The sequence below is a fragment of the Onychomys torridus genome, chromosome 10 (assembly GCF_903995425.1).
Source record: "Onychomys torridus chromosome 10, mOncTor1.1, whole genome shotgun sequence".
In the NCBI taxonomy this organism is placed as follows: domain Eukaryota; kingdom Metazoa; phylum Chordata; class Mammalia; order Rodentia; family Cricetidae; genus Onychomys; species Onychomys torridus.
The window spans coordinates 33459498-33475455 of record NC_050452.1 but is presented as its reverse complement, the minus strand read 5'-3'; the positions used below and the strand labels follow the sequence as shown (position 1 = coordinate 33475455).

Here is a 15958-nt window from a genome sequence, read left to right as displayed (position 1 = left end):
CTAGACTTGTATTGTTAAGACACCAAATATCATCAGTCACATCTTCTAGTCAAGTGTAGGAACAGAAAAGGCTTCAGATATATTTTTCAGTCGTTCTGGTGCATCCCAAAGAGGTGGCAAAGGTCTGCAAACCTGTACATTTCCCTCCGTCATAATGAAACTGCAAACTAATTCAGCAAAAGTTAATGACCATGCACTGTTAAAATGTAGGGGTAAAAGGATAGTTGTAAACACCTAAGTATGTCATGTGTTTACATTCCTACTGTGTACTAGATGCATGAATGACTTATTAAATAAATGGGAGCACAGAAGACACCTTTTTTTTTTTTTGTTTTGTTTTGTTTTGTTTTTCAAGACAGGCTTTCTCTGTGTAGTTTTGGTGCCTGTCCTGGATCTCGCTCTGTAGACCAGGCTGGCCTCGAACTCAGAGATCAGAGATCTGCCTGGCTCTGCCTCCCTGTGCTGGGACTAAAGGCGTGCGTCACCACCGCCCACCTAGAAAGACACTTTTTGTCTTGAGGCAGAAAGCCCAATTTGGCCTTGAACTCAAAAATTCATGCCTCAGCTTCCCAAGCAGCTTTTTTTTTGTTTGAAGTTTTCCATTGGTCCCCAGAACCACAGGTGTGTGTGTGTGTGTGTGTGTGTGTGTGTGTGTGTGTGTGTGTTGAAGGTGGAGGGGAATCTAAGAGCTAGGCCATAACTACAGGTTTGACTGTACAGATTAGATCCCTATGGAGCACAATGAATTGAAATTTTTCATGAAACATTATAAAGGCCCATGACCTGTGTGCATTACAGATCTTTAATCTAACCTTTTGTAAATCCTTCAAGCACGGGTCTGGGAAATACCAGTAACCTTCTGCCTTCTCCTAGGTGAAAAGTCAATTCTTGTATAAAAAGAATCCCTACATGTTGTATTACATGTAATCATCATGGTTTAATTATAGCAATTTAGTAACCTCAGAAATCCTCAAAGTTTATGAAGGTATAATACATAAGCATGTGGCATCTGCTTATATTGTAACAATTGAGTAACAGACAGTTTGTAAAGCACATCTCCATCACTTTCAGTCCAGGCAACTACCATTCCAGTTCCACGGGGTACTGCCCCGTGAGGCAGGCCGTACAGTGTCTTGTCTTCTCAAAACATTCCAGACCATTTCCATTTGCTTGAATTGTAATGCCATGTTTTTTCACTTTCTGCTTCTTGAATTTTAACTCTTGTTGCACAGATGAAACCAGTCCTTCCACTGACAGATATATAACACTGTTGGCTCCTGAGGAGGAAAGGGAAATGTCAGATTTTCCTGTAGAAGGGAAAATATGCTTCGCCACAGCACAGCTACAGAAAGAAAGCATCATTTAATGACAAGTCTCCTTTAGCCTTCCTAAAAAGGAAGCTGGATGTGATGACTTATAACCTGTAATCCCAGTTTCTTGGGGAGCGGAGGCAAGATGACCACAAGTTCAAGCCAACCAGGACAATTGAAACCTTTAAAGGGGGGGGGGGGGGTTGAGACCTGGGTGTGTGTTTTCTGATGGTGTATGTAGGTCGATGTGTGTAGGGGGAGTTTTCTGATTGTGTGTGGTTATTCTACTCAGTGATGAAACAAACATTTTCTCTCTTCTCGCTTTGACCTACATCTCTAACAGAAAAAGTGCTCCATCACGTTTACTTTTTAGAATAGTGTTCCATGTCTGCTTACAATATAATAATGGTAATAATCTTTTTTTATTTCAGGGCTTCAAATTATTTCAACAGTTCAGCAAATATACATACATATGTACAAGTACAAACGTGTCACATATACATACATAGAAAACATAGTAAAATTAAAATTTGGAACGTAGGTAAAAAGCGTGAAGTTCATGATACTGCCTGGCTACTTTTCATGTAGCCTTGGGACTTTAACCATAAGGACACACACTTTAGTAACCACACAAAGCTAGCCTACACTGTGTCTAAGTAGAAACAATGGCGGCAAAGTGAGAATTCTGAACAATGGAGTTCTGGGAAGGATAGGCTTACGAGGGAGAACCTCACAGGACCTTCCGATACAGGCTGTATCTCCACTTGAGTATGAACGTTAGATTCTTCTTTCTATTATTAATGATATAATCCACACATTTTTTCCTGAGTATGTATTTCCAAACTGGGGAAGGTAAAAACAATGGAATAAAGTATATAAAAATATTCTGAAGGAAACTCACTACTGCTGTGGGATGTTCTGTTTGTCAAATGTGTTGCTCCGATTGGTTAAAATAAATAAAGTGCTGATTGGCCAGTAGCCAGGCAGGAAGGATAGGGTAGGCGGGACAAGGAAGAGGAGAAGGCTGGGAACAGGAAGGCTGGGTGGAGACCCTGCCAGTCGCTGCCATGAGAAGCAACATATAAAGACACTGGTAAGCCACAAGCCATGTGGCAAAGTATAGACTAACAGAAATGGGTTAATTTAAGATAGAAGAAGCAGATGACAAGAAGGCAACTCAAGTTCTATTGTGAAAACCTGAACCCTCTCAATCTCCATCCTTGTCTCCCTTTAGCAGCTTCCCCCATAGTTAGAACCTCGATTTTCAGTATTTGCTGAAGTTCTTTATTAAATGGAATAACAACAACTTCTTTCCACATTTTGCACCAACTTCAAATTCACAGGCACATGGTCTACACTGTCTTTGGTAAGTGTACTTCCACCCCAAATCAAAAGCACCTTGAGCTGGTGCCGCCTTTATGTTAAGAAAGGTCTCATGTAGCCCTGGCTGGCTTTGAGCTAGGAGAGATCTGGCTGTCCCACCTCCACTGTTGGGATTAAAGGCATGTACTACCACACAAAGTAGGAATTGAAATCTGTAAATTATTTCTAAAAGACTTATAACTTTTGGTGCTACTGTGAATGGTTTTTCTCCCAATGTGTATGTGTGCAAGCACATGTGTGTACATGTTTCATCTGTAGAGGCCCAAGGTTAAGGGGTCTCAGAGTCATGGATTCTGTTAGTCTAGGAAGTCCGCTGATCCTAGGTATGCCGCTTCCACATGCAAGCTCTGGAATTACAGAGGTACCAATACCTACCCAGCATTTACAAACTCAACTCTGGTCCCCAAAACTCGTGTTGTAGTTATATAATAATATAATGTTATATATATAATATAATGCTGAGCCATCTCCCCAGCACTCAATTTATCTTCCAACTATTTGCTGCTTTACACAAAAGTACACTTGGTATTTAAACCAACAATTAAAATCTACAGAAATTTTAATACCTACCGAGGTATTCTGCAAGACGTTCAAATTCTGGCTTGTTGGCTATCAGCTCTTCTTTTGTGGGTATGTTGATTCCCATGAAGCAAGGGTATTTTATCGGTGGCGAAGCGACTCGAATGTGCACCTTAGAAAGAAATCATCATATACGCACAGTAAAATCAATTATACGTTTTCCCCACTGCGAAAACAACATGAGCAACAAGGTAAACCACAGGAATCATTTCACTGAATAGGTAATTTTTTTCTTTCTTTAAAAAAAAAATATCAAATTTATTCATTTTATATTACGTGTGAGTGCTTTTGCCTGCATGTATGTCTGAGCACTATATACGTGCTTCATGCTCAGGGATCAGGAGAGGCTATCAGGTCTCCCTGAAAGTGGAGTTAGGAACGGTTGTAAATCACCATGTGGGTGCTGGGAATCTATGCTGGGGCTTCTGCAAGAGCAACCAGGGCTTTTAACCACTGAGCCTTCTCTCCAGCCCATAAATTTTTCTTAATGAGTTATTTTCATTCTCCCTATCTTTTACTTCCTATTTAATGACTAAACATTCCTAGCTACTTTTGTTTTAATACCTATGTGATACTTTGCTGATCTTTTATTTTATCCTATTTAAAAAATATAACCTACCAGGTTCTAATAAAAATCTTACTAATCATAACAGGGCTCCTTGTGTCTACTATTGTTTTTGACCTTTCTCTTAGGTTCATGTGCATGGTTATAACCAGCATCCACATGTTCTTTTTAATCTTAGATCTTGTAAGAATAATCTGCCTATCTTATGCAATCTTCACACCGATTTAAATGGTTATATGACACATTTCATCACAAACAGCATGTCACTTTATATATTTAATCCATTTGCAAGTTATGTGTAGGTGTGATGTCAATGAGCAGTGGTTATTCAAACTGAAGAGTGTTTTGTGAAGGGCAAGCATTACATACTCCTCAAACCACACTATAAACCTATCTGTTGCCGTCCAGGCTTGTGCCCTATCACAGAGCACAGCTAAGGCCTATTCATTATAACCTGAAGGGCCTTAGGAGATTTGCATAGTAAAGTCCCCAGCTATGTTGCCTCTTAGTACAAGTCTGCCCACCCTTTGACGCGTCAGAGCTAGGCATGCTTTCGCTCTCTCTAAAAAGGCCCAAGTGTCAGGGTCTTCAGTGCTAAGTGAAGTCTGTCTGCTGTGGCCACCTCCGTCAGGTGTCCTCTTTGAGCTTCTGGATGTCTTGCTGCACTCTGCACACCAACATCAGGGTGCTCCCCCCACACTTCCATGATGTGGAGAATTTTTTGCCCTGAGCTTCACAAGCCCATCTCCAGTACCTTCTATTTTCCTTCTGCAGTGTGCTCACTGCTCTCAGTCTCTGAAGAGTGGGAGGGCTAGGGCCTAATTCTGGACCGGGCTTTGGCTCAAGAGAATGTTGAGTTGGGTGTGATGGCACGCCTTTAACCCCAGCACTTGAAGGCAGAGGCAGACGGATCTCTAAGTGAGGAGTTTTTCATACTTTCACTCAAACAGTTCAAGGCCACTGTAATTTATTTAAGGCCAGTGTCCCCACTGTGTTTTAGGGATTAGAGGGGCCAAAGGGAAGGGAACAGGGGTATCGCTGGTGGGAACAAACAAGCTTCTTGATTAAGTCTGGCAACAATTTTAAAAGGCATAGTTCATGGTGACTCAAAAACAATTTTAATAACCTTCAATTTGTAAAAATTGCAATATATAAAGTTCAATAAAGTGAAGTATATGAAAACAAGGTATGCACATAACATGCATCCAAGCATTTAACACAGCCCAAATAGATCCATGCTTAGCAATTTTTAGAAAGTACCCTGTTTTACAGAAGACACAATGATACAAAACTGATTTAACGGGTTAAATTTATTATATTATGAATTGGTTCTATATTATCAAATAGAAAGCAACCAATACTCTTGATTTTTGTTGTTCTGTCTTTGTTAAGATTTTAAAAAGGGGGCTGGAGAGGTGGCTCAGTGGTTAAGAGCACTGACTATTCTTCCAGAGGTATTGAGTTCAATTCCCAGCAACCACATGGTGGCTCACAACCACCCATAATGAGATTTGGTGGCCTCTTCTGGCCTCAGGGATACATGCAGACAGAACACTATATACATAATAAATAAATCTTACAAAATTGTCAAAAAAGGTGATGTTTCTTGTCTGTTTGGCTTTTTAATCTCTTAAGGATTAAGCTTGTAGAGTAAGAATAGCTAATATACGGTCTCCACACTGCTGCCCTGCTATCACAAAGCAATCTGATCAGCAGAGTTAAACCACACTGAACTATCACTTGGATAGAGCAACTCTGATGCCGATGTCAAACGGTCAGTTCTTGGTGCTACAGCATATGTTTTAACATTACTTACCTCTTTTGCTCCGGATTCTTTGAGGAGTTTTATGATGGGTGAGATAGTATTGCCTCTCACAATTGAATCGTCTATGAGAACAATTCTTTTGCCTATAAAGTTGTCAGACAACACACCAAATTTTTTTGCAACACCAAGTTGTCTTAACCTCATGTTTGGCTGAATGAAGGTTCTTCCTACATATCGGTTTTTACACAGCACCTCCACATATGGCAGTCCACACTGGCAGAGGAGAAATAAATGCACAGTTAGTAGCCATACTGGGCTAAGAAGATGCCTTTGAGGGACAGGAATTATTCATCCATTCCTCAAGGTAGCCATCTCTATAACACATGCACACTACTTCATTTAGAAGCTAAGTGAGGATGCTCAACTCCACCACTAAATTCTCTATATATTCATGATGCCATTCTTGTTTTTGGAGATGTATCTCACTATGTTGCCTAGGCCAGCCTCCAATTCACAGCAGTGTTTCTGCCTCAGCTGCTCCAGGACTGGGACTGCAGGCCTATGCAACCACATGCAGCCCTTACTGCAGGACTATGCAGCTCTTATTTAAAAAAAAAAAAAAGGAGTAGGACCACAAACTGTCAAGTAAGATGCTAGACCAGGAACTTCCTCTGGGTAACTCCATGAAGAAAGGAAGAAGTGTGGCGGAGACCCCCAAAGGCATTCTGACAAGAGTTTACAATGGTGGGTAAAGATGGGCACAACACCAAAAAGAAGTGAGACAACCTGAATGAGTGTGTGTGTGTGTGTGTGTGTGTGTGTGTGTGTGTGTGTGTGTTGAAAACAGAAAGGGGACCAGGAGAGAGGAAGAAGAGGTCATAAGGGAAGAGGGAAACAAAGGGTAACGGACAGAATGCATGTGACAGCAAAGCACAAAGGAGAACTACCAGAGGGCAAGCCAGAGACCGCGAAGAAAAAGAGGAAAGGCCGTGGGGAATGGATGAGGAAGAACAGGGTGGAATTCGAGTGTATGAAACGTCCCAGTGAAACTCATTGCTCTGTATACTGTTAAAAGTTAAAAACGAGGGCCAATATTCTTCTAATCTTGGGTGATTCAAAACTACTAATTGTGTGTGCGCATGAGAACGGACAGGCATATGCACACCAGAGTTTTTATGGAGGTTAAGGAACAACTCACTTGAGTCTTGGGTGATTTAAAACTAATTGTGTGTGCATGAGAACGTACAGACATATGCACACCAGAGTTTGTCAAGGACAACTCACAGTTCTCTCCTTCCACCATGTGGGTCCTAGGAATGAAACTCATGTGATCAGCCTTGATAGCAAGAGCCTCTACCCACCAAGCCACCTCTCAGCCCACTTTCTGTTGAAAGAAATGGCTAATAATTCTTGCACAGGAAGACCCCAACCTTCTTACAGTAAGTTGGTGCACTTCCCCCTTTGTGGTCCACATTATTTCACTGCCAGAAGACCAACTCACCGAATAAAAATTAAAAGTAAATACCTTTGCTGCGTAGCCAAGAGCAGCAGGCGTAGCCGATTCCGGAACTGTGCTCACCAAGTCCGCCTCCACAGGCGCTTCGATCGCCAGCTGCTGGCCACAGCGGTATCTTACCGTATAGACCATTTGGTCTGGAATGTTTGGAAAAGAAACAAATTGTCTTAACTGAGAATAACATTGCTATTCTAAAAAACTGGGGCTAAGATTGTACTGATTGGACAGAAAAGGAAAAGCAATGTGTACAGAAACAATTGTGTGGTATTTATGAAATTTCACCTTAACATGTATTTGAAAACTATAATCTTTATTACTGAAAGAAAAACAGAATCTAAGTGTTGAAAAAGAAAGAAGGGCAATTATGATTTGTAGCTCAGTAACAGCCACATGCCGCCCAAGAGCCACATAAGCTTTCGAGCCAAGAACTGTCTTGTTTCAATGAGATGACTGATTCTTACAAATAGTCAAAGGAAAGAAGTATACTTACCTTCAAATATACTATCTGGTCTTGCAAAATAAACATATTCAAAGATACAAAAAGCCACTGGATCTCCTTCAGACCTTGGAATTATATCAAGAGTTCTGATACCATGTCTGGATATTTCTACAATTTCTCCAGGCTTGACCTCATGGCAATATCTTCAAAGACACAAACAGATAGAAGACATCCGTGAAACCTATCATTTTATACAATGAGTATACGCTAGCTTTTAAAAGGCAAAATAAAACTCTGTAACTCTGCTGCTCCTATGCAAATTCTGCAATTTTTTTTTACTAACAAGGGACTTAATATTCTATTGACTTTTTTAAAATAAAGGGGCCAGTAAGTAATCTCATTCGTGTGTGCCCACTGTCCGATCTTTACAGCGTATACGGTATAATCGAACTCAGAGATCTTCCTGCCTCTGCCTCCCGAGGGCTGGCATTAAAGGCATGCATCACCATGCCTGGCTTACTTAATTCTTTTATTTTCTAATTTTTTATTATTATTATTATTTTGTTTTACTTAATTCTTAATAGCATGACTTAAAGAGCTGGAATTGTTCAGTAGAATGAGGACATCTGCTTCCACGCCTGAGGACCCAAGTTTTATTGCTGGAGCCCAGACGGTAGAAGGAAAGAACCAACTCTCACAAGTTGTCCTCTGACAAACAAAAGACCCTCCCCGTTCTGCTCCCCAGGTGCTGGGCTCCTCCCGCAGCCGCCAGCTTTCGCTTGGGTTCCCAACTCAGGTCTGCACGCTCAAGCAGCAGACACTTTGCCCACTGATCCTTCTGCCCAGCCCAAAAGTTCTTACTCTGTACAGTCAGTCTTTGGCCAGTGATATGGCTCAGTGGGTAGAGATGCCTGTTACTAAGCCTAAAGACCTGGGTTTGATCTCTAGAACCCACAAGAAGGGCAAACAGAACTGATGCACGCATGTAGTCTTTGGATCCCCACACAAATAAATAAATACGTGTCATGATAGAAATAAACAAACTAAATTGTGGGAACTGGACACTGTGTCTCAACCTGCATTCCCAGCTCTCATGGGCTCCAGGGTGGCCTGAGTTAGTGTGAGACCTAGAATCAAAAACAAACATATGCACACTAAAAAAAAAAAAAATCAAGCGAGACTTGTGGCATTTTGAAAGACAGTATTTTCAGAGCCAAAAGGTAGAAAAGGTACATTAAAGTCAGTACAATTGCTTCACACACTATTCACAAATGCTTTCTTATGGCAAGAAAATCAGTCATGGAAACAAAAAATATCCATCACCTCCCCACCAGCCAGTTCTGGACTGATTAGGTGTCTGTCACAATGCCTGAATGAAAGAGTTCTGGCTCCTTCCTCTCCCTCTTCCCCTTGTCCCATCTGTTTTTGTTTTGTTTGTTTGTTTATTGGGGAGGGAGGACAGGGCATCTATACATATAACTCAGGTTCTTCTTAAACTTATAATCATTCTGCCTCAGAATTTTCAAAGCCAGAACTACAGGCATGTATCATCAAATCTGGCAGAAAAAAATTCTCATGAATGCATAAAAAAAAAAAGATTAATAGGCTACAACTTACCTTGCACCAATAGATAAAAAGCTGCAAGATTCTGAAGACACCACCCATCCTTCAGTTTCTGAAGACTTTTTCTCTATAAATCATAAGACGATCAATTTAGTGAACAGGTTTGGGAAATTCTTTGTTTTGTGTTTGGTTTTTGCATGGAGTCCTGGGATAGAAGCTAGGAGCCTAGCACATCCTTGGCAAGCACTGTATTAATCAGCTACATCCCCAATCCCCACAGGGAAGTTTTTTTTTTTTTTCCAGAGCTGAGGACCGAACCCAGGGCCTTGCGCTTGCTAGGCAAGCGCTCTACCACTGAGCTAAATCCTCAACGCCCACAGGGAAGTTTTTTAACTGGCTCACTGGACAAGGGGGATTTTGTCAAATCTGACAACTTGAGTTCCACTCCTGGAAACAATGTGGCAGAAGATCAGACTCCCTTGCTTGAGGTCTTCTGACCTACGTATACCCCATCATTTTTTAAAAAGGGCTTAAAGAAAAAGAGAAAGAGGCTATTTCGTGAGAATAATAAAACATTCAATAGATAAAAACTGCTATTATTATTAAAAGCAGGTGTTCCATACAACTTAGACAATAAAGACAATAAATAATCCAAGATTCCTTCTAGCATTATGATATCATAGATTGAACAAGATAGATGATAGGTTAAAAAGAAAAATCACTGCAGAAAGAAAAAGGTTAGTTAGGCAAAAGATATGAACTGGCAACTCAAAAATCTAAAAGAAAAAGGAATATAGTATTAAATGCACTGAAAAGTCAGACACAGGCAAAGAAAGAGACCTTAAAAACTAAGAGCTAGCGAGATGGCTCAGTGAGTACAGTGCCCGCTCTGCAGGCATGAGGGCCTGAAATCAGTTCAAAGCTGAGCATGCCAGTAGTCACCTGTAACCCCTCTGGGAGAGACCCACAGAACTCACTGGCCAGCCACCTAGCTGAAAATGGTGAGCTCCAGTTTCAGTGAGATCCTGTTTCAAAAAGTAAAGTAGAAAGCAACAGAACACGATAGTTGAAACTGATCTCTGGCCAACTTCATATATGTGTACACCTCTACCCCCCCACACACATTTTTTTAGAAATACCAACAGCTAGGGTTAGAGTGCTTGCTGTGAAATCATGAGGACCAGAGTTCAAATCCCAGCAGGCACATAATAAGCCTGACTTCCTGCACATACTTATAACTCTAACTAAGGCTAGGCTTCCAGGAATCTCCAAGTTCAGAGAAAGACCCTGCTTCCCAGGAACGGGCCGAGAGTGATGGAAGATGACACCAGACACCCTCTTCTGGCCTCCAAGAACAGCACAGGAGCACACACCTACATACAAATTATGTACACTCACGTAAACCAAATAAACAAAGTAAATAAAGACATGTGTTTTCTTCGCTCCCTCTCTTCCTATCTATCCACAAGCTTCCCGTAACCACAGATTTGGGAGCTCATAAAAGAAAAAGGAGAGGAAGGAAGGGGGAAGGATTCTGAAAAGCATCATGAAAATCAAATTCCTACTGACCTTTGTCGTTTATATCAGAAACTGGAATAAGACGACCAATGCACAGAGGGCGATTTCCATACGGATCCCTCACTGCATAAATGACATCCCTGTGCATTATAAGCAGAGAGTACGCTGTGGGCGCTTCCTTCATTAAGTTCTTGATTCTGGAATTACAAGTCACTGAATGAATCACTCTGGCCATAAACACGCGCGAGTAAAGCTCTTGTCGCCGGAGCTGCAAGCATAGGCTAGTTATACAATTACCTTGCTACCCAGTCTGGGGTATCGTCTCGTTCCTGAGGCGGGGTATACGCGAGTAACTGAGTAATCATTTCACTATCAGAGGATGTGGAGAGCCCAATACCATGGCGCAGCAGCTAGGGGAGAGAGACATTTCATCATTAGACCATTAGATGCTCCACATCTTATCAGACAGCACACAGTAACAGAAGCCAGGTGTTCTACAGATACTGAGTTACAACCCCGCACCCCACTAACTGTATGTGCTGTTTGTGTATACTCACGACAGGGGACTGCTGGGGGAAATGGGGAGTCGCCAGAGCTAGGCTGAAAAGAAGTGCTTTAGCAGAGACAGAGCAAAACTAAAGTCTGAGTGTAAGCAGAAAAGTCCTTTTCTGTGACCCTCTACAGTCCTGCTAAGTAAGCAGGGCATCTTCCTTCCAAAGAGTAGCAAAATGCACCAATGACTCTCAAAGCAAGTTTGCTGGTAGCATAAATGAGTATCTGTACTTCTGACCGCTGACAGGAATCAGCATTTCAAATGACTAAATGTAGGAGACGTTAAATAAACATTGGTTGAGTGTACTTTATCACCATGATGTTCTGAACAGGACTGACCTAGAGGCTGCACTGTAAACATGGACAGAATAATTTACGTGGACACTAAAAAGCATTTTCAGCAGCCAGCTCAATGTGTAAAGTTAAGCCTAATACCCACATAAGGGGCTCTGTCTGGAAACAATTGGCTATGTATTGTTTACAACTGAATTCTTGGTGATGACTATTTCTAAGCAGTCAACTTTGGTAATTTACTTCACATTTAGACTTTTGTGATTGTAAAAATACTCATTTTCTTAATTTGTGGATAGCAATGTGCATTATGGTCATGATAATGCCACGGCTCACAGAGAGGGAACAGCAGAGTGGCAGGAGCTTCCTAAAGCCACAACAGAAAACAGACAATGAGTAATGATGATGCCTGTGCTCTAGATATTTTAAATCCCCAATTCACCATCATTCAGTTTCTGAAACTACTTCCGTATGTGGAACATCAGCTCTAAAAATGCTGAATAAAATGCATGTATGTGTGTATGTGCATGTGTGTGGACATGAATGCATGCTGTTACTAACCACCACCTGGTCCTGAAGTTATCAAACGAACATTACTAGAATCTAATAAACTGAAGAAAGCAGAGAGCGATAAATGAATGGTATAAATAGATCCAAGGAGCTTCCAGGAATATAAAGATGCCATGTAATCAGTAATAAACTCATGAAATAGTCACGCACAGACAGAAACTGGACACCATGGAGAGAGGTAGCTTCTGGTGTGCCCTGGACAGGTAGCCTGAGAAGGCACTCTGCCCCGACTACTGGATTCTAGTTTCTTGTGGTTGTCTCCAATTTATAATTTTCTCATATTTGTCATCTTCAAGTTTATACTCATTTTCCTCACTTGCCTTCTTATGCATCAAGAATAGAGAGAGTATTTCCTGATCAAAAACCCCAAAGTGCTCTAAACTTTGAACCTTTTTAAGTTTCAACACGGCTCTGAAGAGGAATCAGATCATGAGTCCCGAGCCCTCACTGAGGCTACCTGCCTCCCTCTTACACACGAAGAACAGTAACTTCCTTGTAATTACTTCCAATTATCTGTTTCTTTAGATATAGGAAACTGTCGGGAACTGGACAGTCAGCCTCGGGATTGACAGCCATCAGCCCCTTCCTGAGACTGGCCAGGGCAGCAGTTACCAAGATCTACCCTGTGTTTGCCTGAGGACAGCGGAAACAGAAGCCAGAAACCAGCTCTGTAGCTGCTACTGTTATCTCGGTGGCCCCCAGATATGGCAGGGCTGTCAGAAACACTGCTGTGTCACCTGATATGCAGGGCCTGGTGCCTTCTGGGAAAGCTGATGGCCATCAATTTAGCTTTTACCATTTTCAGGGAAATCCTGAGGGCTGCCAAATAAAATGGGTCAGGACAACTGCAGGGAAACTCAGACCAACAGTGCACACCCATAGAGACTTATTTCAGTGGGGAAAAGGGGTGCACTTCAATAGCCAAGAACCCTCCAAAGTTACTATGGCCATGATAGCTTCAGACAACCTTTATACAATCCGGCCTGCAGCCCCGCAGCCCTCCAGATAACCTCCAGACCTCATCACAGCTGTCTTCCCCCCCGCAGGGACAGTACCTCTGCACCGAGTCAGCCAGTCCACATATCTGAGCAAGGCTGCTCTCTCTCAGCCCCTGGGCATCTGTCTGGGACACTTCCTTCCTGTGCACGGCCTCTGTGCCACAGCACAGCCAATTTGATTAGTTAGCTCATCTGATCAGTTCTGCTGCCTACTTATGGCCTTTCGTAAGGGTCCAGGAGGCTGAGCTGGCTGTACAAGGAACAGGTGGTCCCTTGGGGTTTCTCATTCCTGGGACCCCCAGTAACAGCTAGAAGAAAGCTAAGTAGTTCATGGGGGTGGGCAGGACCACAGGCTACAAAAGACTTCAGAGAATTATAAAGAACTGTGGGGAAGGGCTGGAGAGATGGCTCAGTGGTTAAAAGCACTTGCTGCTCTTGCAGGGGACTTAGGTTCAATTCCCAGCACCCACAAGGCAGCTCAAAACAACCTAACACTCCAGCATGTAGGAATCTGATGCACTCTTCCAGTCTCCAAAGGCACCATCATTCATTCATGTACATGGTACAAAACATAGACTCAGACCCACACACATACCCACAAAACAAAACAAAAAAAAGACAGTGCAAAGTACTGTGAAGGTGAGGGACAGCAGAGAGCTGTGGACAGCTGGAAGACTTGACTGCTGGAAGGCTTCCAAGATGCTGCCAAGTCACTAGCCCTGGCTACCCAATACCCCAGGCTCAGGGCTGTAACAGTAGATGCTGGGTCACTGGCATGTAAAGCCCAGAGTGGTAATAACACTAACAGCAGAGGGCCATGACACCATAGGCTCAGAACTCTTGACACTGAGGGAGCTGCACTTTGTACCTTTATCATTTCTACGTCAACAGAGCAGCTTAACAAACAAAAACAAAGACAAAAAAGCACTTCAGACAAAGAGTTCTGAGTCTATACTCGACTTTCTTCTTGCATTTTCATGATATAGTTCTGTTAGGGGGAAAAAATGCCTGTAATGCAAGTACTTAGGAGATGGAGGCAGGAGGAGCTTCAGGTTAGCTAGACCTACATCATCTGTTCTGGGTTACAGTAAGACTTGGTCACACACACACACACACACACACACAAAAAGAGTAAGAAATACATCATCACCCTTGATACCCATGGGGGATAGCTCCATTGGCTTGAAAAACTCAACTCTGCATGTGCTTAGGTCCATTTAAAATCCTCTTTCTATTCTTACAGTAACAAACACAATGCAAACTATCAGCAGGTTATTCAGGGACTAACAAGGAAGAAGGCTATACATGTTCAGAAGAGACAGCTTTCTACTTTCTACTCCAAATATCTTTTGTCCACACTTGAGAGCTATGGAGAACTAAAAGGCCAAATGCACATTGATTTCGGCCTAAATCTTTCCTGGCACACATCCCAAAACTGCCTGACCACTAAAGTAAATGTATTTTGTACAATAATATAATAATGATATGTCTCAGGATAGAGGGTGGCTACCGTGGAAATCGATGATGTGATTAAAGAGCTACATTCAGTCTTAGACCAGACCTCCAAGAAGGGAACAGACGCCAAAGGTCAGGTTGACCATCAAAGGCCAATCCACAAAAGATTAAAAAAAAAAAAAAAAAAAAAAAAAAGGACTGGGTCCATGGAGCATCTGGTTGGCTAGGCACAAATGGAGGTGCCTGGAGAGTAGTTTCCAGAGGCCCCATGTCTCCTCTCACAAATCCTGCTACACTTACCTCTTCACCTGTACTGTGTCCTCCATCATGTCTCTCAAAATAAATCAACGCAGATAAATGGCATTTTCCTGAGTTTCCAAATGAAATCAAGAGGGGATGTGGGAATTCAGTTTACAGCCGGTAGGCCCTAAGTGCTCAGGGCCTAGACTTGGAGTGGGCATCAGAACTGAGCAATAGTCTCATGAGAACGAGCTCTCCACCAACTGTTTTAAAACCCCATATGGCTGGGCGGTGGTGGTGGGGCGGCGTACGCCTTTAATCCCAGCACTCGGGAGGCAGAAGCAGATGGATCTCTGTGAGTTCGAGGCCGGCCTGGTCTACAGAGCAAGTTCCAGGACAGGCTCCAAAGCTACACAAAGAAACGCTGTCTCAAAAGACCCCCCACCCACCCACCCAAAGAGGAAAAAAAAAGAGAGAAAAAGAAAAAAAAAAAAAAAGAAAGAAAACCCCGTGTATGGTCATGGCATTCATTATGCAGTGCTGAGTTTGGACACAGGGAACAATGGCTTGGTTTTTCTCTCTCACCAACTTTGAACATAGGACAAAGTTATAAGGGGACGTCTAAAGTAATTCCGCATGCTGCTGACAACATAAGTCAACATTCCAAATCACAGCACCGAAGTGGCACTGCTTCCAGTCACCTGGGGAGTACAAGAATCTGGATTTAGAGCAAGCATGCCGGGCAATTCTGATGCAATGGCTTCTGGAACCGAGGTAACAAGCGGCAACAGTTAGAAGACGCCCTTAGTCGAGCTCTCCGATGTCTTTTCACTAACTGTCGTAACGCCCGATGCATCCGCCGCTGAACAACAACGTACCTTTTTCCTTAACCGGGCTGCATTTACCAGTTCCCCGTTATGAGCCACGGCTATCTTCCCGTGAAGAGTCTCCACGACAAACGGCTGGCAGTTCTCCAGCTCGCACTTGCCGGTCGTGGCATAGCGCGTGTGACCGATTCCAAGATTCGAGACGTACAGTTTCTTCAAATTGTCTTCAGTGAAAACATGATTTACCAGGCCCATTCCCTTGGAAGTCCAAGCAAGAGTGGACGTTAGGAAGAAAAAAAAAAAACAGAAACGGGTATTGCTAGTAACAAGCCTACACTAGGGCAATCCAAACCAGACAGAGGATCGAACCCAGGGCCTCACACTTGC

At 42.6% G+C, this 15958-nt stretch overlaps 1 protein-coding gene across 1 annotated transcript in view; it reads right to left on the bottom strand.

The window, feature by feature from the left end:
* Positions 1–622: 622 nt before the first annotated feature.
* Positions 623–15958, bottom strand: part of Ppat (phosphoribosyl pyrophosphate amidotransferase) — a 36548-nt gene continuing 21212 nt past the window's right edge. The window contains exons 3-11 of the mRNA XM_036201483.1: positions 15623–15829; positions 10936–11048; positions 10690–10835; positions 9175–9247; positions 7609–7760; positions 7128–7255; positions 5654–5875; positions 3264–3384; positions 623–1277 (exon numbers count right to left, since the gene is read on the bottom strand). Coding sequence (XP_036057376.1) covers positions 1081–1277; positions 3264–3384; positions 5654–5875; positions 7128–7255; positions 7609–7760; positions 9175–9247; positions 10690–10835; positions 10936–11048; positions 15623–15829 — 1359 coding nt within the window. The 3' untranslated portion in view covers positions 623–1080. The remainder of the gene's footprint in view (positions 1278–3263; positions 3385–5653; positions 5876–7127; positions 7256–7608; positions 7761–9174; positions 9248–10689; positions 10836–10935; positions 11049–15622; positions 15830–15958) is intronic.